Here is a 25,926-nt window from a genome sequence, read left to right as displayed (position 1 = left end):
CATATGTTTTTGCTGTGTGTTCTTTTTCTAGTTGTGTACGTAATGAATAGTGTACATGTATGTCCGTCTGCATTTTTGTGGGTCAGCCGTTACCAGTGTGAGCTGCCTAGGCTGACCCGTGTAATGAGTTGTTTCATTGTGAAGAAAGAATGAAAGACTTGGCAAAAAGCAGATTACTCAAGCAACTGGATATGATTTTGGAAACGGTCAGACGTTTCAGACAACCATCTGGCGTCTTTCGTCAATGACGCTGGAGAAATCTTGCTGGAGAACAGGTTTTTATATCCTACAGTAGCTGTGTTATATCCAGTTGCTTGAGTAATCTGCTTTTTGGCATATCTCATTATCTGGATGTCTTCATCAGGGCTCGAAATACCACGTGCAGGTTAGTGCAGGTAAAATTGGTGCTGTGCAGGTATTTCTGATGTCTACCTGCACCTAACCTGCACTGGTTCATGTACTGGGTTTCTTTATATAAAGTCATGTACATGTATTATGATGTAAGTGTATGTAGGATTTTACTAGCTGCATGGACTGTTACCAACTATAAAGTATAAACGAAATAAAGACAGTGGTTTCAATTTTAGTATGAAGTTCAATGAACCATGCTTCCATAATTGTGAGTGGTGCAGGTAAAATTTGTCTGGTGTAGGTGAATTTCCAATGTTACCTGTACCAGTGCAGAAAAAGGTATTTCAAGCCTTGATCAATGAAAGAAAGGCTCAATTTACCGTGCCACCACAGGTGTCGCTGACCAAGGCGGTCCTCCCCCACATGATGGAGCAGGGAGAGGGTCAGATCGTGGTGACCGGCAGCACATCAGGAATGATCGCTGAGGCTGGACTGTCCGCCTACTGTGGCAGTAAGTTTGCTCTGCGGGTAAGCACCACTTCTGATTGATGATTATCACGAAAGCTCATCTGTGTTGGTAGTAATGATATCGTACAAATATTGCTAAAGTTTCTTCCAACACAAAGGTATAATGCACATCCTGATCCGTAGTGATCCTGCAGAAGGTGACAGTGGTCGTTGAAGATTTGATTCTTTATTCACAACCAGGCTCTATGTACAATTGACAGCCAATGTTGTTAGCTGCTAAGCCACAGTTCTTAGCTGCAGTGTGGATTTGCCAGAGGAAGGTTGACAGACAGTCACCAAAACGTTGGGAGTCGATTGTACATCCTGGTTGATTGTGAATAAAAAATTTGGTTGTGCAGTGATTTTTCAACCTGCTGAAATTGATTCAGGACATGCTTTTTTTTGTGCAGGGTTTTTATGGAGCCCTGCGGGCTGAGCTGCAGTCCTATGACATTGATGTTCTGCTGGTTTGTCCCGGTCCAGTGGAGACGAATGTGGTCCAGAACGCCATGGTGGGAGACCCAGACAAGGTACATTTCTTCACTTCACTTCATAAGCTTCACTTGTTGCAGTTCTAATAGTAGGTAGTGTAGTCAGTTGGTAGCGTGCGTTAACTCCTGAATGGCTGGCAGCCCTGCCTCTGAAGCTAGAAGCCGTGATTCCTGCTGTTTTGCTCACCTGACGTACACGCTACTGGAAAGGGTTGCAGTCATCAGGACGGGACATTAAGCCGTTGTGCAGTGTTCATTGTGCTTGTGGAAAAGAGCACCAGCACAATGAACCTGTAAATTGCACAATTTCTGACAAAAGAAACTCAAATATCCCAACCACTTCTGAGTCAAAATATTACCAATAATTACATTTCTGGCTGTGTTTTCTCACATGTCATAAAAGTACACATACAGAAACCCTGATTGTCATCATCATCCAAACATCATTTTTTACGTTTTGTGACCGCATCTGAACTGTAAGCAGCGACACCTGTCCTGCAGTACAATGTGAATCAGTCAGAATTGCCCTGAAGAAGGTGACAGACAGTCACCAAAACATTGGTTAGAATAAAGCATTGGTTGTGTAAAAAGAGTCTCTTTATTCAGTGATGTACCCACCTGATGAGACTATTCACGGATCATCCAAATATTGCGTTGCAGTTTTTCAACCAGGACCCAAAGTTGGACCCCAGCCACGCCAACGACGTGTCCGCGCCGCGCTGCGCCCGGCTGTTCATGGTTGCCATGGCAAACCGCCTGGAGGAGGTCTGGATATCCAGGAACCCATGGCTGACTTACGCTTACCTCGTCTCTTACCTACCGTTCATCGGAAACAGGTAGGTCTTTATGATTGTAACCATTTCAAACTAAGTCTTGCGTTCAATCAGTCTTGAAAAGGATCGGAGGACTGATCAAAAGCTTGTTGGTAAGCGCTTTATTTTATGATGTGTATGATTAAAAAGTTTAACATTGGATCATAATGTTGATTGCACATACATGTTGTAAATTGAAATTTCGGAAACTGATATTAATGTCGTAGAATGTCATACTAAATTCTAAAGTCAAAAAGACGTAAGGAACGAAAATCAAAATCTAGTGTTTGGTATAACTCATTCACATAATCAAATCAGGATGGCCTAGCTTAGTGTAAATCCAGCCTTTTTCAGCCTCAAGTGGTTTTCTTGGACAGTTTTGACTAGTTTCAATGACATTTGCTGCTGTCTTCATTGCTTGGTCGGATTTCAGTTGTTCTGGCATGAACAGAGATGTTATCCATTATATCAAGTCAGTGTTATTGATAACATGACATTACAGGTCATATGAAGATGTACTATAGCCTGCATTTTCCCTTCCAGGTTGATGAAGACTGTGGCCAAGCGCAAAATCAAGAAGACACAGTAAAAGATGTAAATCATAATTCCTATTTGTACTGTGAAATCATAGCTCAGTTTGTTCACTATTCTTCTGCATCCAGCGGTTACGATAACTGTTTAACCAGGGTTGTCTCCATCTTACATTACTTTCTGTAGGGGCTTTAGCCAGCTCGAAATTTTGTTCCGTAAGCCAATTACAATCGTCGTGAAAACCGTGAAAATTAATTAGAAGGACTGAACTGAGACCTTGAAAAACGGGTTTTAATGAGATTATCGTATGCGAAAGGGCGCCGACACACATTGTCAACAATCATAACAATAGCAAAACAAACAGTGTGTGGCTTTTACGGCCGTGGACGGCGTCCTCAAGCCGCCTGTAGCTTCCACCAAGGATTTTTGTCCGTCAAGGTTGGCGGATTGGTTTTAAAATTTTTCCGTCACACCTAGCACATTTCCGTCAATTGACGGAAAAACGGACGCTGGCTAGAGCCCTGCTTTCTGTCCCCATCTTTTGTTTGGGTGCCCATTTTGTCAATTTTTGTTATCAAATGTCCCATTTCAAGCCTACAAAAATACATTTTCCATCAATTTTACGTTAAACATAATATTCAGTCCAGATATATTTTTGGCCAGATTGTTGTCCCTCGCAACAACCAAATTTCTGTCCCAGGACAGAGTGGAAAATGTGGTAAAACTTATATAAAATAGATAAATAGATTAAAAATAGGACATAGGGACGGGTCCTGGAGACAGCCCTGCATATTAAGTCTGAAGCTTTGCTCTGGAAGTTCATTTGACAGTTAAAAACAGCTGCTGAATAGTTGTGAATGTAGTTTTCAAGTCAGAAAAATCATGGCATTTCTGCAGAAGACTCTAGAAACATGATCATAATAAATAGCTGATCACTGATGCATTTGATAAGGAACAGATGGTAAATTAACATTTAGGTACATTTATTCTTATTTAGTACATACTTATTTCATTATGGTGCACTTAAGGGTTTAAGTCTTATGTTGTCATTTAAGCTTAAGCATCTGTTATTAAGCTGAATCGAATGTGGAAGGTATCTATTAAGGTACATTACTAGGACAAAAGGGTAAAAAGTCTAAGACTTGGTGGGTTTTTTTAATTTCAACTATGCACAGATGGAGAAATTACATTTATCATGCTAAGCAGGTATTTAAGGTGCAGTTGTTTTTTGATCATTATGATGAATCATTGAATAGAAACTCTCAGATATGAAGAAATATTGTTGCAGACTCAGTCTGGCAAATATAGCAGCCTAAACTGTATCAACCACAGAAATTGACTATATGTATTAAACTGGTGACTGCTGTATATCCAAATTGTCATTGGATGTCTTTTTCTGTCTCCAGGGTATGATTATCACACTCACAGTTGTATATCACAGTGTTACCTAGACTAAACCATGTCAAAAACTTTTTTGGCACAATGAAATTTCTAGATCTGAGAGCCAAATCGTAATTTCCAACACAAAAAAATTGACTTACCTGAAATTTGGGCTGACCAACTCCAGTCTTAGTCAAGGAATAAGCAATCCGTGGCCTCTCTGATGTCACATTATGCATATAGAACACATGACTCTGTGAGCAGTGGATCATAAGTTACAGTAAGTCTATCGCGCCCCCGTTTCTGTTGAGGGATCCTTGTTGTAGAGCCCTGATGCAGCTGGCCTCTTGCAAACAAATTTCGTTATCTATAACATTGTTAAGATGAGATGGGCCTTGCATTAAAGTGAAGATGTACACAGCAGTGTCTGCACCAGGGAACAGCACAAAGAGGTCATCTTCAACATGTGCGGAATAGAAATGACCCCAGACAACATCTAGTACTCTCCAAGCAGTGGTTGGGTTTTATGTCTTTTCTAGGCATTTTTATTAGGCTCTCTATATTTGTATTTTGTCAGGTCTCCTTTTCATTCGCTGGCCAAATGGGGTATTAGTGTCGGCAGGGGTTTAGATGGTGGACAAAAAGACAACCTGACATTAAAGCACAACAAAAACACCTTAGAAGACATCAAAAGTAGCCATAGCCAAACCTTTGCTGTTCGTGAATCATAGTACTGCCTTGTGATGGTCCCAGCATGCCCTGGCGCCCTTCCAATGCAATTTGAGCCCCAGGTCCTCAGGTTGGCCATCAAAGGCATGGTAGCCTGAGGAACGATCACCGCCCAATTTATTACTACCGTTAACTGCTGAAATGCGAGGGGTAATCCATTGCTTCATAAAAGAGTAGGGCTGAAATCATTCTGTTAACATTTTCAAGTTCCATTGCAGAATTAAGAATAGTATTTTTCCAAATGCGCATAACAGTAAAGATGTTCCTCCTGTATTCTGAACTAGGGGTGGGTACCGGTACAGAAAATTCAGGTCCAGGTCCGGTTCAGGTCCAAGAGATCAAGGTCCAGGTCCGGACCTGAACCTGGACCTGATTCAGTATGACTCATATTAATGGTCCATTTCACTACAAAGAAATCTGTTTGGTGGAGTATTAGACTTACACTTGCGTTTCAAAATCCTACGTTAACTGCACCTGTACGATTGGCTCTAAAACTTGGTAGAAATTACTATAAACCCTATTCTTACTTCACTCTTCTTATTTTCTTCCACCTGCAAGCGCCAAAACTTGTGAATGCCTGATAAAATAATCTGTAAATCTGTTAATTTTCTAATCGGTCCAACATCCGGTCCACCAAATTTTTTCAGGTCCGGTTTTTCTGGACCGGTCCAACAAGAAAAACCGGTTTTGTACCGGTTACGCTGTACCGATACCCAGCCCTATTCTGAACTGATACATGTACATGTCTCACAGAAAACAATAAGGGATCTTTCAGCAAGAGTGTAAGGGGGATGGATGATTGTGATAATTCAGCCATTGCTACAAACACACATTTCTTTCCCAGTGTGACATCTTTAAAGGACTTCAGTCACCAACCTTCTACACACAAACACAGGTACACGCAAGCACTTCCAAAATATAACCTTGGCGAAAGTAAAAATCAGTAGAAAATGACAAAGAAGTATTTCTGTTGATGTATTTCAAGCTTACTTTTGCAATCACCTATATTCACACACTTCTTCCATCTGCATGAACATATCATGACAGTTTCAGGACTTAAATAGACGGTAAAACAGTAGTTCGTATCTGTACTTTACATACAATGTACATTATGTTAAAACTATCTGTTTACATGACTTAAAATTCAAGTTTTAGACAGATTGCACGGACTGGACATAATGTGTGCACAATGTACAATTTTACAAGATATGCAAATGTTGTACCGGTAATGCCAAATATAGCACTACAACTAGCATACTTGGCAACTTATACTAATATCAACAAACATTAATGTTACAACATTAATATGTTATAGTCATGGAAAATACTATAACATGATGCGCCTGATTTCCAAAATGTGACATTTATGTACAACATATTACTTGTCATAGTGCTTGATTACAATTTTGCTCAAGTCCCATTTGATTTAGATTTCTTAAATTTGGTGAGTTTTTTTTTCCCCAATTAAAGCAACATTACATTAAAGCACACTGTGGACTACATGTAAATATGGCCAACATCATTTTAATTTTTTCTAAAAAGATGCTGGCTTAAAAACTTTTCTTGGCATTTTGACTTCTGACTTTCAAACACAGAGTCACATTTTTGGGATCATTTCTCCAACCTTGGTGCTACATTGTAGCTATATCAAACTTAAGACCTGGTGACTGGTTTCCATGTGTAATGTACACTGTTTAATTTGCATCTCAATATAAATAGCCCGTCTACAGTTATTTGACAATTAAAAGCAGGACTGTCTCCAGTACCCGTCCTTCCATCCTAAGATGGAAATTTGCTTGTTGGGAAGGAAAATGATTTTACACCTCTGTCGCAAAAATGACATGAAACTGTTGAAAATGAAGCTTAAAGCTTGTGAAAGTTCCTTTTCAACAGTTTAGGTCACCAATTTAATTTCTTGGTTCACGGATTTTTTCATAAAAAATATGGAGCGAGAGGGCGAAATAAAAGTAAAAATTGTAAAATGGTTGGGGTAAAGGTAACAGCTACACCAGAAAGTTGGTGATTGGTTTTATTAATGGTGAAAATTTGCTGAGTGGTAAGTCTTATTTCCAAAAAATAGGAGCGAGCGAATCCGTGAACCAAGAAATTAAATTGGTGTGGCCTTAAAAAAAAAAATGACAGATTCAACCAGGAAAATCAACAACATGGGCTCCAAAATAATGTGTGGGACAGAAAATAATTTTAAGCTGGAGACAGCCACGATTAAAAGTAACCATGCTATAGTCAGTCATAAATTATACTACATATAAAATCCTGGTTTTATAATAAACACAATGTACAATTGATTTATACCCTTATTTCACACAAATGCTTTATACAAAAAAATTATATCTTAAATTAATCGTAATAATTAATCATTATAGAACTTACAAGAACACTCTTTAATTAATTACAGAACAGACATTTTGGCAAAATTTACACACAACATTTTGCTATGAATATTCACTTAATCCAAAAGCCGCTTTTAATTTTTCAAGTGTTTTTTTATGGTGTACTTTGCAATTCACAAATTATGGAGGTACCGAGTATTGGATTTTAAGAAAACAAAAGCTATCTCAAGGTTGTTCGGAAAGAATGTTAATTCCTTTTCTACTACAATGGACAACTGTCTGATCTCTATTAAGTTGTCTCTTAGGCCACATAAATTCTCTTCCTGGGTTTTCAGGCATGTCAAAGTAAGAATTTAGGAAGAAGCCAAGATCAGAACTGGGGTCTGGTCAGAAATTTCACACCTGACTATACTCTATTCGTAAAACTGTGTGTGAAAGTGCAGTTTTTAGTGTTTATCTTCCACTTTAACATTAGGCCACACCAACTTAATTTGTTGTTTCTCGGCAAAAGTTTTCCCCTCAAATGAAAGGAAATAGCCTTTCATAGGGTCTAACGTTTCAAAATTTTCTTGGGGAGCATACCCCTGGACCCCCCTTGGATCGTTGCACTTTCGACAGGATTTCAATTCAAAATCCAGGGGACGGGAAAAAAAATTGAGGCTGGCTAGAACACTGGTGTAGATCCATTTGGCATACAGGGTACTGCTTATCTTTTTTAATAGCCCTTGCAATGGGCCACAGTTGTGAAAACACTACAGCAGGGGGCTAGTCCACTGTCAGCACAAAGTGCAGTGAGCAAAGATATTCTGGGGCTTACATTAAATTTTGTACAATGTCTTTGAGCTACGCTAGCGTCATTGCATACCAACAATACAACAACACAGAATATGGCATTGACCTAAAAAAATATATACTAAAAAAAAACAATATTCAATCATGGTAAATCATTTGGGTGATGAGAAATAAAGCCTTTTCATCATTTGGGGTCTCAAAAAGGTCCTTTACAGGGCAAAAACTTGAGAAAGACCTTTCTATACCTTACACATGTAAATCAAATGTGCATAGTCCATTGTACTTGTCCAAAACAGCTAGTGGAATATCCCCATTACAATGAACCTGACGTGTATATCTACTGTACATAATATCTTCTTTTCCTGTCACGACCAGTAAAAGATTAGCTCTTCAGTGAGCTAAGATGGTTACAGATGACTTTCACTATAAGTTTAACATACGCCAAATAGCAGTTACTCATCACAAGCAATTGGATATGATTTTGGGAAACGTCTGAACATTTCCAAAATAACATCAAGTCGCTTGAGTAACTGCTGTTTGGCGTATCTTATTACTTGGATGTCTAACCTTCATCGACGTAAGTTTAACATAGTTGCTTGCTTTTAAACTAATCTGGTTGTCTTATGGCATGGTCACATAGGTCGCGCGATCATCGTACGGATTTGACGCCATAGGATTTTCAAGCAGGCTGTGACAGAACCAACCACTGACATGGGTCCAAAACAGCATTTTGTGTACCGAGACAGTTGAATTTATCAGGAGACGCACATTTTTGTCCTCCAAAATGCCCGAAGTTAGCGATCGTACGGAGATCCCACAACCTACATGTACGTGACTGCGCCCTAACCGAGGGAAAGCAAATTTACATGGAGAAATGTTAGCCTTTCTTCTGTTGTCCCTATCCACCGTACAGCTTATTAATTCTATCACAGTTGGGCGTGGTCATCTGCTGTGCCTTACGGTACAGTTCCCGGTCGCCATAGTAACGGGCCCGCATCATCATGTTCTCCTCTGTGGGGAAAGGATGGAGACATTAGCAAAAAACATAAAACTTGACTGACTGTCCAGGGCAGGTGAAAGTGCCGATCACACATGTCCTAATTCACTTGCCCAATCAGGCAAGTAAGATTTTTCCATGAGCGAGATTTTGTTACTTTGTGCTTATTACTTCTCACAGACATGGCATCAAGCATTTGTCAACACAGAGAGCCAAAAATAAAAGATATCCATTATTGCTGGGAGTGAAAATACATGCAAAGGAAAATGTAATTTACATTTTGGGCAAGTGAAAAATAGTCTGGACAAATAAATTCTTTCCATAATGTACTTGCCTGATAGGACAAGTGAATTTCAGAAAAGTTGTCCAACCTTGAAGACTATCAAAATAAATAAACAAACAGATACACAAGACTGGACGGGCGCTATGGAACCAAAACCACGTGACTGTGCCCAAATGCAGAACTCAAAGATTGCAAAAGTCGTTTCTGTATCAGGCAATAGAACTCCACAACCAGGGCATGTAAATATTGTTTGACAATTGGACACCAGAACTCTCCAATTACTGTAAATGCATTTAATTTCGCGGGGATTTAATTTCGCGGTAGCCCGAAAAATAACTTTTCGCGGTGGATTTAAGTTCGCGGTAACACCATAGACTGCAATCTAATACCATAATAGAAATGGTATTCGCGGTGGATTTAAGTTCGCGGTGAAGTGGTCACCGCGAAAACCGCGAATATTAATCCACCGCGAACATTTCTGCATTTACAGTATATTGTATATACCAATCTAGCTCTTTTAAGTATTCAATTTTTAAATGGGTATGGTCACATGAATAATGCTGTTTCGCAGACTCTCGACATTAATGTGTAAAGTTTTATGAATCAATCAGTTGTTAGTGGACACTTGAAGTCTGTGAATTTGTTGCATAATTCAGCCCGTTTTGGGGCTGCGAAGCACATCTTTTGAATAAAGTATGAAGTATGATGTAAGATAAAAAAGTAAAGAACAACACATACTGTACTGCTGCTCCCTCCAGCAGCTTGTCCTCAGATTGTCCAGGTGATTCTCCTCCACCTGCCGCTCTATCCTCAGTAAGGAGTTCTGGTGCTCCTTCAGGAAATCCTTCTTTACGTAGTACACAACCTTCAGGTTAGAGGTCGTTCTTTCTTGGTTATAATCCCTGAGACATGGTGAACAAAACAGAAGATCTTAGACTTAAACATGAGCCTCCTTTCTTGGTTATAATCCCTGAGACATGAGGAAAAGCATGTCTTAGAGTAAATATACTATGACAGCAAAGATACTCCTCAGTAAGGAGTTCTGGTGTTCCTTCAGGAACTCCTTCTTTACGTAGTACACAACCTTAAGGTTTGATGTCATCCTTTCTTGGCTATAATCCCTGAAACATGGTGAACAGAAGAACTTACACTACATATTCTATCACTGTAAAGATACTCCTCAGTAAATAATTCTGGTGTTCCTTCAGGAACTCCTTCTTTATGTAGTACACAACCTTCAGGTTAGAGGTCGTCCTTTCTTGGTTATAGTCCCTGAGACATGGTGAACAGAAGAACTTAGACTACATATTCTATCACTGTAAAGATACTCCTCAGTAAGGAGTTCTGGTGCTCCTTCAGGAAATCCTTCTTTACGTAGTACACAACCTTAAGGTTTGATGTCATCCTTTCTTGGCTATAATCCCTGAAACATGGTGAACAGAAGAACTTAGACTACATATTCTATCACTGTAAAGATACTCCTCAGTAAATAATTCTGGTGTTCCTTCAGGAACTCCTTCTTTACGTAGTACACAACCTTCTCAGTTCAGGTTTGATGTTGTCCTCTCTTGGTTATAATCCCTGAGACATGATGAACAGAAGATCTTAGACTAAATAAAAAATGTACTATGATGGTAAGAAGATACTTCTTCTTCTTCTTGGACCACATCTGCATGCAGGCACGTCTTATTCTCCCTCGGTGGAGATCAACAGACGATAAACCGGACAGTGCACGAGCGAGTGCATTTCCTGTCCCTAACAGAAGTCGCTGAAGGGAGGCATTCATGATGTTCTTGAAAGAGGTTTAGCGCCTTCTAGTGACTTTAGAAAGAACTGCACCAAAGTACCCAGCTGACAAGTAGCAGCTTTCTTTCTGTCTTTCTTTCTTAAGGTAGTTTATCAGGCTAAACTAATTGAACTCTGTGGATACCCCTACAACTGATACAAACGGGTGACAAAAAGACAAAAAAGCTGCTTAGGCTACATCCTTTTTGCTCATTTTGGTCTATCTGACAATCCCTGAAGAAAAAAGATTAATGAGTGTGCTGATGTCATCCATAAAGTTTATTTGCTGTGGTCTAATCAAACAAGCAATACAAACATGAGACCTACCCTCTCCTGCTGAGGCTGAAGATGGGGTCTGAGACCCAGAGGCTGCTGAGCAGGGACATGAAGACCAGCAGAAGCAGGGGGACCATCTGTAGCCACATGGCGTGGGTCACTGTGGCCGTCTGTAAACAAACAACAAACAAACAAACAAATTATACACATGGCTGCTGAGCAGGGACATGAAGACCAGCAGAAGCAGGGGCACCATCTGCAGCCACATGGCGTGGGTCACTGTGGCCATCTGTAAACAAACAAACAAACAAATTATACACCAGCAGGAGCAGGGGAACCATCTGTAGCCACATGGCGTGGGTCACTGTCGCCGTCTATAAACAAACAAACAAACAAACAAACAAATTATACACCAGCAGGAGCACCATCTGCAGCCACATGGCGTGGGTCACTGTGGCCATCTGGCAAACAAAGGCAGAATAGGAATTATACATATTTCCTGCAACAATCAATTGTATGTAAAAGACATTCACAGGTTTGTGATAATTCATATACTACTCGAGTGAATACCCTAGAAGAGATCCGACCAAAAAATGAACAGTTTCATGGGCGTGTTTTTAGCGGTGAGAAATCCCTTTTAGCCAGCAGAACTGATCTCAAAAGTGAGACTGGTGAAAGTTTGTTTGTAACTGAAGAAATTAACAGGTAGAGTTTGGCAGCCGTGTGCTAAGTCGGAGGTACACAGTCCTAGGTTCTGAGTGGTGCGGTTGTACACAAACAGCAAAAAAGTACATGTATAAACAAAAAATGTATGGTTTCTGATCATTGGCAATTTTTTCTCATGACAGAGGAAAAATATGCTCAACGTAGAAGGAATAATATGCTATTTCCTGTAGCTTCATTATGAATTTAGATCAAAAACTTGATGGCCCTTGCCAGCAGTTGGTCCCCAAATAAGGCTAGGTAAGCAGGCCAGGCATAAAACATTTTTGTTTAAAGTACTCATCATATTTAATTTGCTCCACACCCGAGGTGTTGCCAAAAAAACTTACACGTCTCTCTCCGTCCTCTTCTCTTCTATGATGTCTCCTGGGCGTCCGCCTTCTGTGCACATGGACCTCGCCTGGTCAAAGGTCAACAGAAGAGGTTAGAGGTTACATATTCAAAGCCATATTCAAATACAACATATTAATCAATCTCTACCACTGGATTAAAAACGGAGATTTACTTCTGGACGTTTGGAGTGACATCCATCACGGAAGTAAATCTCTGTTTTTTATCCAGTTGTAGAGATTGAATTGTATTTGAATATTGTTCACCTGGATGTCTAACCTTTATAAACATACCAACACAGACTTTAAATAAGTATATCAGCAGCAGTATTTTGGTGGTTCTCAATCAGAAGCAACCGTAGCCTAGCTTTTAAACCAAAATGTAACAAAGATCATATAACTTCCGATTCATGCATGAATCATAAACAAAGCAAAACGATCTTGAAATAGTTGAACTGTAATTTCCAACACAAAATCAAAACAATGGTATACAAGAAGAATGAAAACCATAGATAAATCAAAGGTGGAATAGCAAAATAATTACGTTGGAAGGTTTGACTTCTTTTCTGCAATGGGAGATAAATTGTCCAATGTTTTGGTAAATGAAAGAAGATAGTGTTTTCTACAAACTTGAAATGTCCAAAGGTTGACAAAATTATAGAATTTCTATTAATAATTTAGTACAATATATACCTGTTGGGAAACCGCCGCCAAAGAACATGTTGAACAAGTCTTCTGGTGAAATCTCAGCTGAAAAACACAAAATACCAAAATCAAACTATGAAAAAATCTGCACAAATGTCATAGAAATCAACTTTTGCTACTAAAACCTTAATGCAAAAACAAAAAGGCTACCACTTAAAGCAGTCCTACAGAATGCTGGTGTGAGACGTGATCGTTCTAAAGTCTGTATCTCACTTGGCTGTGGCAAATGGCAATGGAAAATTGCACCAACTTGACAAATTTCTGTGACTTTTTTGCAGTCACAGTGACACTGATGTGTGTCGCACAGGTAGAGTATGTGGCCTCTACAAACAAAATGGCTGCACCCAGTTTCTGCTCCAAATCGGTTACAACAAAATTGCATTGTTGCTAAATAAAAACCAATGTACACTGAGTAAGACTTATCAAAAAGAGATTCGTTGAGGTTGTGCCATTTTGCATTCATGAAATTTTTTTTGCATTCGTAAATTTGAAGAAAAAAAACTCTGCAATGAGAAGCGAGATATTGGAGCAGTTTGCCCAACATTGCAGATGACTTGGCCTGTCCACTGAGACACCAGCTTGAAGAACACTGGTGTGAGTCATGATGCTACAAAGGAACAGCGGTGTGATACATGGTAGTTCACTGCGCGACAGAACAGCTGGCAAAACAAACTTGCTACATAATGTCTCCAGCCTATCTTTAGAGACATGCAAACATGAACTTCATCTTGACCCTGGGCGGTCTGACGTATTTGACACAAACAACAAAGGACAAGGTAACAACAACATTCCTAGTTTTGTTGAAACAACATAAACAAACAACCTGACTAGCCATAGAACACTTTCATATTCATAATACAAAGCTTTCTAACACAGGATTTTAAAGCCATAGCTTGGTTTAAATATATTCTGACCCCATGATTATTTACACATCATCAATTTTCTTATGTTTTGCTTGGGCCAGCTCCTAGAAACCAATGTGCAGTTGGTTTCCAGAGTCACATTTTTAAGGCTTCTGTATTTTATTTTCTACTGCATTTCTCACTTTTAATTCCGCATGGATCCTAATATACAGCAGAAGCTAGCTAGTTAACTGCACAACGGATTAACGTACACTTCTGTTAATTGCACGGAATCCCCAATTTCCCAACTGATGGGGTCCAGCTGGATACCTTCGCATTGTTGCATCGCCCAAATAATTGCACGGAATACACTGGCAAATGGGGTGTGCAATAAAACAGCTTCTACTGTACTACATAGGATAGAAGCTATGAAACCACATTTTTGCTGACCTTCGAATCCCCTGGTGTAGTCGTCGTAATAGTAGTGACGATGTCTGTGATTGGTCGTGTGCTGTGGCTTCTCCTCGCCGTACAAGTCGTACTCTTTACGCTTCTTCGTGTCACTCAGGATTGCGTACGCGTTGCCAATACCTGAGGAGACAAGCAAGGTTTGGGTATTTTGTACATCATGTAACATCACAGCAAGTACAAAATGGCTATTGATTATTTCATATTGTTATTGTAACGTTTATTGTAATGAACTCTGTGTATGTCCGTCTGCATTTCTGTGAGTCAGCCGTTACCAGCGCAAGCTGCTTTGGCTGACCCATGTAATGAGTTGTATCATTCATTGTGAATAAAGAAAGAATCTAAGTCATATTCTAGACAGTGCAGAAAATCACATAGGGGAATGATTAGAGAAGGCTTGCTGCCCAATATGTGTCATGATTCTACAAGCATGCATACATCAAGTTACATATTGTAATCTGTAAGAATCACCAATTCTACCAGTTGACATCGCTATCAAAGTCTCTGTTGACAGAGATCAAAATCAGGATTTCTGCCAGTACAATCTGCAATCCTCTTTGTGGAGATCCCAATCTATAGATGTTATCTTAAAAGCTAAAAGAGAGTCAGAACTTTTCAGCTTCGATTCATGTCACTTAAGATCAATGGCTTGACTTGAAATTTAGGATATACAGTATAAATGGGAGACAATCCTGATCGTCAACAGAGACTCTGATCGGGACCTCTACTGAAAGTCAACAATTCTGCCAGATTGCAATCTCCAAACTGACATCATCATCATCATCATCATCGGTCGGCTGCGACGCAGGCGACTGTAAGTTTCTTCCAAGACCTTCTGTCGGCAGCTAGATGACTGATTTGCTTCGCGGAGATCTGGTCATTGTAATCTCCTAGTAATGTCCAAACTGACATATACATAAATTGACATATACATAAATTATTCACATGTAAGTTGTCAAAAATTCTTATCTTGTACATAACAGACATAAAACATCGCATCCTTACTTTTGAAAGCCTCGGCCGCCCCAGGTGCATGGTTTTTGTCTGGGTGCATCTTCAGGGCCAGCTTCCTGTAGGCTTTCTTCAGGTCGTCTTCTTGTGCGTCTTTCGTGACGCCAAGAATTTCATAGTAATCTTTACATTTCTTTACTCTGAAAAAAAGGACAACAGTGCTATTCAATAATGCTATCATCTTTGCACAATGTATGCATAAGAAAATACTCGATTAAGACCATGTCGAATCATATGTTAAGAGCAACTGAATCACCACTCCTGAGGAAGGTTGACAGATGTGCGACAGAAAATTCAAGATAAGCAATTTGCTTATGTACATAAACATTTTTTCAGTATTTTAAGTTGGCAGTACTTCAATAGTACAGTAGCAATACAAAAACGCACACTCAGAGTATCATGATTTAGCATCAAAAGGCCAAAACATTTCAAGATTTAGGGTACTTGGAAATGCATTAAAAACTTAAATCCTTCCAGCAGTGCCACATGAGGTATCACAGAATACCCTTTCACAGCTCTCTTTCCCAGCATTTGAACCATGTAGACAATTCCACTTGCATTGGGGCAGTGCCGATTATATTTCCTGTCCTTTCGCTCAAAGTTTGCTCGTATTGATGAGGTATTCATTTCATTACATATTTCTCACAGAATAGAAGGTTATGTCAAGACAATAAAGAATTTCTATTTAACGAAGAAACGCCCAACAAATGTTGGCAATAACAGTCTACTCCCCTGCATAAAGTTATCGTCAAGTGGTCAATAATTTGGCTGATTGGTCTACATCACCTGGCTATATCATCCTCATCATTTGTCATCCTCTATGAGGTGCAGCAAGTGAAGTTTGACTTCCGGTAGAGTCTGTCATTCATCGCTGTGAAGAGTTCTGGACCATCAAGTCCAGTTTCTAATTCAATAGGTTCTTCAAAGTTATATGATAGTACCTTTTGACAGCCTCTAGCTGTTCACTGGTGTACTCATGTTGGATGTCCCCGTTGGCCTGTGTGTTCTCCTTGTCCTCTGCGCTGCTGTGCGTTGCCGGTTTCCTCCTGCGCGTTTCTCCGCCATCACCGTTCATGTCAGGCTTGCTGCCGCCACCGGCTGCTGTTCCGTTTCTTAGCAGGGCCTCAAGGAGCGCTGAAGGAAAACAAAAACAACACTTAAGGGATGAATAAAGGAAAACTTTTTAAATTATCTAAAAATACATTTGCAGATCCAGAGATGCTATTGACAACAAATGTTAAACCTGTCAGTACATAAAAGTTTGCATGTGGAAATCAGGGTTAATTATTAATTATCATGTACTTGTGCTTCATACACTGAAACTGAAAACTGCACACATGATGACTTTATATTCTTGATAAGTGAAATGAACAGAAACACTATCAAACAAACTATGGGAACAGACCACCTAGAGAACCTCCTTAGTATTGTCATAAAAAAGAAGCTAAGGTGGTGCGGCCACGGGACAAGAAGCAAAGGCCTCTCAAAGGTCATACTGCAAGGAACAGTTGAAGGGAAGAGAAGACGAGGCAGACAGAGAAACAAATGGGACGACAACATTAAAGAATGGGCTGGCCTGCCCCTTGCCAGCACCCAAGCGCTGGCTTACGACAGGGAGAGATGGAGGGAGGCAGTGTGGTCAGCAGAAAAGCGCCCCCACGACCACCCCCGGTCAAGGGACCGGTAAGCGGTAAGTAAGTTAAAAGAAACATATCAACAACACGTGTACCATGTTGACAGCAAGACAAGAGCCGTTCGGACAAGCGCATGTACATATTGCTAAATCTATAAAACCAGCCCACCACGTGGCGTATGCAGTTAAAAAAGCAAACAAAATCTTGGGTATCATCAAAAGAAACATCAAGTACAACAAGTAAAGGTGTCTAAAAAAGACACCTATAGGCGACGCATTTTAATGTTACTGACCCGCCCCGGGGTGTATATGGTGAGCTTGAGGGGGGGGGGGGGTATCTTGTTTGTGCGGGGTTGGTTCCTTGGGGGGGGGGCAAAAGTGGCCTTAAGGAGGGGCGAAAATATTCTGAACTTCTGATACTATTACACAGGCAATTTTCTTATTATGACATTATCTTTGACTTTGGTTACAGTCCGAATTGTCAGTCGATCGATCCTTCAATCGATTGCAACAAGTGCAAACAAGATCTAAAACAGTACATGTACAAAACTTCAAGACTTGTATCAAGAACTTCCCATAACAATAATAGAGAGATTTAAAGCATTAAAAATTAAGGACTTAAATTGCTACTGCAACTGACGGCTTCAATCTATATATGGTCTCATTCGGTCAATATTGACCATGGCAAAATCCTAATTGATATCAGCCCTACAGCGTCGACTGTGGCTAAACAGCCCTATACGAGCATTACGTTCTCTGCCACATAGGGCACATCTGCAAGCTGACTCAGGTCTGTTGTAGAGTTCTTTTCGCAGGATCCGCTTTCCTTCTGCCATACGCATCAGTCTGGTTTCTCCTGATTTCTCATAAAGAAGATAACCATAACAATAATGTAGAATTCCAAAGAATTAAAGATTAAGGACTATGTGACATTATCTGACCGGTTCGGTCCATAAGAAGACGGATTATAGGATGCACAATATACATGGTAATTACGTCCATAATCTCCTGTCTTTCCTCAATATAAACGAGGGACATGATAATAAAAAGTGTAGATCATCTTCAACAGTATGTTTGTACAAAGTATTATTAGTACAGAGAAAAATATGGTTAATGTAGTTCTGAGCCTTCGTAGTTTTCAGGTCAAGCTTCCGCATACAAAATGCATGCCCGATGGTACACCCTTGGGAAGGAGGCCCAAAGATCACGCCCCCCCCCCCCCCCCCCAAAGAGACCCTGAAACACCTGCTTTTCCCCTCCAGCTAAAATCGAACAGTCACGAGCCACCTCAAGTCCTGGTAAATAGCTAGAAGTGGCTTACGATGCACGTGAGGACAAAGCCGAAAACATTAACAACAGCGGGTGGAGCCAACAGGATCTACGTTTGATGATTTGATACCACCTACAGCCAGACAGAACCTGGCTGACACATATGTTACATGTACTATGCAGTCTATACTATCCAAGTCTGCACAATTGTGTACATAAGCCTAACCATGTCTTACTCCACAGATATGGTAATTACAGACGGAAGCATGCGCTATACTACATCATATTTCATACATCATACTACTACATACAAGAGTAGCTCTCAGAGCATTGGCAGCGTCTTGGGCAGTTCAAACTTGGCGCTCTACCAATTACTCATAGCTGTTCTCCCCAGTCATTGGTCAATGCTACATTCAAATGAACTTCCATATATGGTGTAGTCACGTGTCCTATTCCTAAAATAGCCTAGTTACCTAGTAACATAAACGTCTGGTACAGATACTCTATACGCCTTTTATCTTATCTGTCTCAGTCTGTCCGGCAAAGTAAAAAGAATAGACTTGACATATTTTTTGAACGTGTTCGCCTTTTTCTTAGGCATTTTGGCATCAACAAAACTGGTACCTGTGAACTTGCTAATAAGGCTACCTAAGAATGATCATGAATGTCTTATGTTACGGTCACATTTCCCAACCGGAAGTTACCGGAATAAAAAAAAAATAAAGCTACATTTATGAAGGATAGACATCCAAATTAAAAAGTAAAGCTGTTTATGGTCGTTTATCAGTTCACAAATTATGGCCATTACTTATTTTCTTTGCACTTTGTGTGTTTTAGGCCCTCTACATACTTCTAATTTGTTCACGAGAGCTGCCCAATCGGACCCCGGGTTGGCACTGTTACCGTAAAACTACCCCCAGCTTGAGGAGCGAAAGTTGCCTGGTCGGTTCCCGTTTGGAAATGTGACCGTAACATTACCCTTATTTTTGAGGAGCTGTTGAAGATCTTGTTTGAGAGATTTATTAATTCCCCTTATTTTTGAGGAGCTGTTGAAGATCTTGTTTGAGAGATTTATTAATTCTTTTGGCAAATCTTTTATCCAATATTGTGTTGACCCTTTCACCTCACCTAGTATTAGGCCACAGTAAGTAGCTATTGTGGATGACATCAGCGCGAATACAATGTTTTGAATGGAATGAATGAGAGCCGACCTAAGTGACAAAAGTTTTACTCATTGCGGCGCCCCTTTGTAATTCATCTCAGTTCGGGATGTTAGCCAGACCATGGCCACATGGGGTCGGCGTCATTGTCTTGGTGATGTCGGAATTTCTTAGTAATCGGTGACATCCCTAATTGATCTGAGCCGAAATGCCGCCGTGCTAATCAATGCCAAAAACATCCCTTTGTTTATTACCGACAGAACTCCGTATGTGGCCCGGCCGCTGGCACGGCAAGGTGCCACGGTACCGCTAAACACCGTGCGCTAAAGCGGTCATTACAGCAGCGCATCTCGTGGCGTGTGCATCACAGACTTTTCGCTCTGAAATTTCTCGAGTTTTCGCTTAAGTCTTTCCTCTAACCTTGTCGGACGATTTGAACACGCTTGTCCCTAGTTTCATGGCCAAGCCACCACGTATACGCCCCGTCGGCGGAAACAGCTTCCCCTTCAGCGGAGCCAGCGCGCCAAGACCCCGTATTAAAACGTCGGCCCGTCCCCGGAGCCAGTCAGCTAGGTCTCCGTCGGATCATTCTTCGGTACCGGTCAATCACGTCCCCGTTCCGGTGTCTCCCTACAGAGCCCTTGCGAGGCCCTTAACATAGGACACAACTTTCGCGGTCTCAAGCCGGATTTCCTCCGAACTTGTTCGTACATACCCGGCGGCATTGCTTGGACAGTGCTTTGACAACGTACTCCCAGACTGTTGACTTCCTGACCCTTCCTGACCCGTCTTCAGCTTAGAGAGGCGAACATCCGGTCAACACCGATCAACTAGCCGAACCTTTCTTCAGTGACCGAACTCAACTCCACGGTGAGCTGCCATATTGTTGTATCTTGTTACAAACTTGTCCTTTCATGGATACTTCAACTATCAACATTGCCATTACCAGACACTCTTTTGTATCCCGACAGAAGTCATTTGTTCGGTGTCGTACTACGACAGAATCCGACGAGCAATTTGTCCTAATTTTGGGGTATCTAACGTAGACATTCAGTTTCATGGCGTGCCGGGTTGCACTATCCCAAAATATTACGCTAGTGTGCTTTCTATTCTGCAGCAAACCAGTCCTCACATTGTGTACGTAGAGCTAGGGCACAACGATATATGTAGACGTCAATGGGCTCCAGAAACCATAGCTCGTGATTTAGTAGCTTTGGCACGCAAAATCTCTGAAATCCATTCAGTTCGACAGGCGATTCTAGTTGAACCAATCTGGCGATTGAAATCCCCCTGTAACATGCCGGACTTCCACTCACGCATCCATGATTTCCGTACCGAGTTTCGCCCCCTCGTCGACACTACCCCATGCGTTCACAGATGGTACCACGCAAAGCTGTGGCAGAAAAACCCTAACTATTTCGTTTCTGAACGGCATTTTTCTGAGCCATTCTCTTCAAATTGTTCCCAATTGAAGGCTTGTTTTGTTAGTTTTTTTTTTTCAATTACTTCAATCGCCAGTTGGCTTCACATTTGGTGTATTTTTAGCCCCGGCCAGAAATGTTCCAGTCAACATGACGACGACCTTGGACTGTTTCAAAAGAAACATGGACTGGTTCGACTGACATGGACTTGCAAAATGGAGACAAATGGCCGGATGCTGAGGATTCGAGTAACTAATCGCCTATGAGATTATGTATGAATTTCTCCTCAGGTGAGTATGCCCGTTGTGCTGCTCTGGTTTAAGTCGACTTAGTTATGTTTAGTTAAGTTAAGTGAAAGGTTATGTTGAACGGGAAGACAACGACCTTAGTGATCGGACAGGAAATTTGATGGGATTTATCCGTGGATTCTTGTGTCTAGCTCCCAGTCATTTGCTCTGCATACGTCCCCAGACTTGCGTCCTTGTCTAAAACTTCTGTGATGCCCACTCAACAGTCCTGTCATTTATGTTGTTATGGTTTATAACATTGCGTGCGTGTGTGTGTGTGTGTGTGTTCTCCCTCGATCCATTTACAGGCCGACCATACTTAACAAGAGCAATGATGACGATGTCCACTTGGACTCCACAACACCGCCACGCCACACACTGTGACTCATCTTTCTTTATTTGTGATATCTCAACATCAGCTCCTACAACATATCTTTAATAGCTGTGACGAGCACCCAAATAAACGTACAACGACGATGACAAAGTTATGGGTGACTTTGGAATAAACCATTAGTGTCAGTATCAGTATATTCGTATAGTATATGAAACGGGCGATGTCATTTTTGTGTTCTCTCTCGATCCCAACAGACTAACCATACAGGACAAGAGCGACAACGACGAGATGTTCCTGACACCCGTACCTGTGTCCATCAGGACGAAACAGTTCCGTCACAAAGTCAGTCGAGTCCTTCCACTGCAAGTCGCTGAGACGAGCTGTATCACTGGAGGGACCGGAATAGACGTCTGTGCACCTTATAAAGTCGGGAAGGAGCTACACATCACCCAGAACCGCACCGTCCACAGAAGGAAGACAATGAGAGGGCCTAAGGAATGCCAGAACAGTAGCAGATCTGGAGCAGCAAATCGATTGCACTGCCACAACCACAGAAAACCTAAAACTAGTTAGACAATTCACGGGCTGGTTTTGGCTGATTTATACCATGAATATGTATATATAATGTGTATATATTATAATAGTGGATTTTATATGTACAACAAAGAACCGTACATAATTTTCCCACAGCGACGACGGACCTAATCAAACCGGAGGTGAATGTACTAATGAAGAAAACCAACATAAGAATATGCAGAAGTGGTCATCGCTGGGAGGAGCCAGAATATACATTTGTGCGGCTTGAAAATTCTGAACAGAGGGGGGCACACAACATCCAGAACAGCGCCATCTACAGAAGGAGGGCAACATGAGGGAAGTAGAGGCCAGTAGCAGAGCCAAGATGTACAGCCGATAGATTGCGATCATACTTGTACATGTATAGATAACCTGGCATGACACCAGTTATAGAATTCACGGATTGACTGATTGACTGACTGTTTATATCACGAATATGTATTTTAGTGTATACATTGTAGTAGTTGATTTTATATGTATATGAATAGACCGTAGATGAAATAACCGTTGTTTTTTGGTGTGACAAGACCTGTCTGTTTGATACGCCAAAATGTGACCACGAGATATAATGTATTTGTATGACAGAGAGTCAGAGAGTATAGTTCAGAAGAGAAAGAGAGATCCGCAGCTAAGAACGAGGTTAGCGAGGCCAGCATTACTAGTATATAGTAACGTCAAACCATCTTAACAGTCTCCCGTGCCCAGTGTACGGAAAACCTTGTCTCTGCGTCCTTCCTTTATTCTAGCTATGCTAGTCTTCAAAGCAGAATCTAAACAAATTGAAACCCATTGGTTTCATGGCTTGTTTGAAACATGTGACTTATTAACTTTTCAAAATCAGGCTTTACGTAACCTGTATCTATATAGCCGGTATAACCTGGTATAACAGTCCTTCGGCGTAACACACCAGCTTCAATTCAAAACGACAACCACCTGAAAGCGCAACATTTCATATTTCATAAAAAGATATCGACAAAAATCTGACACATTGGTCTTCTATATTTTTTTGACCTCGTGAAGCATATTATCCCACCTTAGAAAAGCAAAGCTCAGAAGATATTGGCAAAAGTTGTGCTATATTGGTCTTGTCTTCTTTAAACCATCTTATTTTTCTACCACTCAAAATCAGGCTCTCTATGACTCCGAACGATAACCACTTGACAGCATTTCATTCTATATTGTAAAAAGCACAGGCTTATAAAAGACATAACGGCAAAAAGCTGGGACATATTGGTTGCCATTGCAAATTCATAAAGCATGCGAAACATCGTAATAATCTGTGTGTACGGCTTATGATATGCAAGGAGTGCAGTCACTTCCGGCTATGTGAAAAGACCGTTCCCTTAAATCATTAATCCTGAAAACAAAGAATGCCTCAACAAAGGAAAAATAACAGCTAGAATAGTCTTCAATGACCACTGTATGGACGACACCCCTGTGGTTTAGCAAAAAATCAATTCCCAAGGGAATGCATTCGTGGAATTTTCAAAATTCTTTCAAAGCGATCGTAATACTGTAGAAAATGCCTCCGCCCCTGAGGCGTCGCCAAAAAGACAGAAGTCATAACTCGCCTTTACAAGCAACTCGTTCGTCCACATCTGGAATACTGTGTACAAGCATGGTCGCCCTGGCTTCAAAAGGATATTAAGTTGATCGAGGCCGTACAACGGAGAGCAAGTAAAATGATCCCTGAATTACAAGACTTAACATACAGTCAACGGCTCCGAAAGATGAAGCTAACTACGCTGGCAGTAAGGCGGTTCCGAGGGGATATGTTAGAAGTTTTCAAGATTATGAAGGGACTAGAAGGGATAGACAGAACCACGCTCTTCACACCCTTACGAACACCTTACAACACCAGGGGACACCATCTGAGACTGTCAATACCCAGTACCAAGCTGGAAATCCGGAGAAGATCATTCGCTGTAAGAGTAGTAAAAGCCTGGAATAAACTTCCGTCTGAGGTAGTTACCCAGACCACAGTGAACGGTTTCAAGAATAAGATGGACAGATACATAGAGGCCGAGATCGTTGGAGGAGCGGCAATGGGCTACCAGCCTTCCAGCTCCTGACTGCAGAGACAAACCACGGAGTCTCTGCGGTTCAGGTAAATTCAGGTAAATGTCCAATCCCACTTGACCGAACGGGCAAGTAAGATTTTTCCATGAGAGCACCTATCTCCCACTACAGTTCTTGCCAGTTCCATGTGCTGATGTTTTTGTTATTGTTTTCCCTTGGTTCACTGCCAGTATTATTGCCACCAAGAAGGCAAAAAAATTATTGAAAATGTCATATAAATTTTGGGCAAGTGAAAAGTTGGTTCGGGCAAGTAATTTTTTTTATGTATTTCCAGATAGGACAAGTGAATTTTGAAAACTTGTCCAACCCTGCATGTGTAGCACAAATTCTGCTGTTCTTTTGCAGAAAAGGGCTGTCTTAGAATATATTAGATCCCTGTCGGTTGGTTCTGTCACAGCCTGCTTCAAAATTCTACGGCATCAAAACAATTAATTGTACAGTGACCTACGCTGACGGGTGACCATGCCATTAACATAACAATGTACCAAGTATGACAGCAGTAGCTACATGTAACTACACGTAATTGTATGTACGTACAATCTGGACATTGTGCAACATAAATTATACAAGATGTACAGCGACTGCATGCAGAGGAAGATAGCTTTCTTAACTTGGTGGCCCTTACAATACAAAAGGGCAGTTTACTGGTCACTTGTTGTACTAGTAGGTCACTTCAATAGTTTAGGTCAAATATTTTCATCTCTGACAAGTTTTTCTTTTAAAGCTAGAGTGAGGAAAAGGACTTTTTCAGTTTTTGACACTTGGCCACTAGAAAAAAAAACTGAGCTGAGGAATTGTCTGTTTCTGACAGACAACAAAATATGTATATGTATTCCAATGGTAATAACATGACAATCATCTCGGATCTTAATTCACATCACTTCCAATTTGATTTTGATAAAGCAAATAAAAAAGTTTTTAAAAAAGCATCAGTTCTCTGAGACCAAGAGAAACTGTTAAAAGAACATCAACAGCAAAAACAATCATTTTTAGGTCGCAGTAAGTTGATAAAACAGTTAAACTTTGATGGAGAAATGATATGAATAATTTGCGTAAGAATTATCAAATCATCTTCCTAGTTTCAGTGACACATCTTCACTACTTTCTATAGAATCAAACGAACAGAAAAATCCACATCAGTTGCATTTTTGTTTTCGACACAGCACAAGACTTACAACATTTTGGTGAAAATTGGAGAAAATCCAATCGCAATTTTGCAGGGTTGGGTTTCCCTGTTTTAAAGGGCCATGATCAGAAATTCACCCATTCTTCATTTTGATTAAAGGCTAGATTACCGCAGAAGATGGCCTAGAAGTCGTACCTTCTGTTTTCCCCGGGTATGTGGTTGGTACCTTAACGCAGTAGACCAGACGTGAGGCCACCAGAGGTCGCCAAAAATAGAAAGAACAACTGCGACAGATTCAGATCAAATTATCCAACATGGCGACCGGCGTGACAGGCTGAGATTATCCACTCATAATATACACAAAAACGAGTATTAGCGGTACCTTGTGCCTTCTGACTGGGGTATAACTTCTCAGCTTTGTACAGGAACTTCACGGCCTTCTCCCGATCCCCTGCTCGGATGTATTTTTCTGCTATATCGATACATCTTTCCGCTTCATCTCTGTTCACCTCCATCTTGGATTTTCCATGTCACCGGCCAACTACGTCACTTTTGGAATAGTCGATTTCTATGGAAAAGACATCGAATTTAAGAAACAAAAATAATTTTTTGCTCTTCTGATCATACTACATACACCTCAGTTTAGTTCTGCATTACTTTTGCTCTAATTGAGTAATT

General features: G+C 40.7%; 2 protein-coding genes and 1 long non-coding RNA gene across 7 annotated transcripts in view; 2 read left to right on the top strand and 1 right to left on the bottom strand.

The window, feature by feature from the left end:
* Nucleotides 1-2,189, top strand: part of LOC118410937 (dehydrogenase/reductase SDR family member 7-like) — a 7,372-nt gene extending 5,183 nt beyond the window's left edge. Inside the window, exons 6-8 of the mRNA XM_035812906.1 lie at nucleotides 701-879; nucleotides 1,269-1,388; nucleotides 2,010-2,189. Coding sequence (XP_035668799.1) covers nucleotides 701-879; nucleotides 1,269-1,388; nucleotides 2,010-2,189 — 479 coding nt within the window. The remainder of the gene's footprint in view (nucleotides 1-700; nucleotides 880-1,268; nucleotides 1,389-2,009) is intronic.
* Nucleotides 2,190-7,309: 5,120 nt separating this feature from the next.
* On the bottom strand, nucleotides 7,310-25,820 carry LOC118410932 (dnaJ homolog subfamily B member 14-like). 4 transcript variants are annotated; one of them, XM_035812899.1, is made up of 10 exons: nucleotides 25,631-25,819; nucleotides 16,305-16,497; nucleotides 15,358-15,503; nucleotides 14,335-14,475; nucleotides 13,031-13,087; nucleotides 12,338-12,408; nucleotides 11,337-11,455; nucleotides 10,590-10,647; nucleotides 9,963-10,068; nucleotides 7,310-8,955 (listed from the first exon to the last, which is right to left on the bottom strand). In XM_035812899.1, exons 1-10 carry the CDS (start codon nucleotides 25,761-25,763, stop codon nucleotides 8,843-8,845), a joined length of 1,137 nt encoding a protein of 378 aa, XP_035668792.1. In that variant the 5' UTR covers nucleotides 25,764-25,819; the 3' UTR covers nucleotides 7,310-8,842. The 4 variants fall into 4 exon arrangements, with proteins under 4 accessions (XP_035668792.1, XP_035668791.1, XP_035668793.1 ...); XM_035812898.1 differs by lacking the exon at nucleotides 10,590-10,647 and having other exon boundaries at nucleotides 9,963-10,126; XM_035812900.1 differs by lacking the exons at nucleotides 7,310-8,955; nucleotides 9,963-10,068 and having other exon boundaries at nucleotides 10,506-10,647.
* Nucleotides 19,971-21,722, top strand: LOC118410938. Of its 2 annotated transcripts, none has more exons than XR_004830624.1 (2): nucleotides 19,971-20,295; nucleotides 20,981-21,722. It is a non-coding gene; the product is annotated as an uncharacterized LOC118410938 (long non-coding RNA). The 2 variants fall into 2 exon arrangements; XR_004830623.1 differs by having other exon boundaries at nucleotides 20,971-21,722.
* Nucleotides 25,821-25,926: the final 106 nt, after the last annotated feature.

Source organism: Branchiostoma floridae, chromosome 3, assembly GCF_000003815.2.
Source record: "Branchiostoma floridae strain S238N-H82 chromosome 3, Bfl_VNyyK, whole genome shotgun sequence".
Taxonomy (NCBI): domain Eukaryota; kingdom Metazoa; phylum Chordata; class Leptocardii; order Amphioxiformes; family Branchiostomatidae; genus Branchiostoma; species Branchiostoma floridae.
This window is presented reverse-complemented; position numbering and strand designations above follow the sequence as displayed.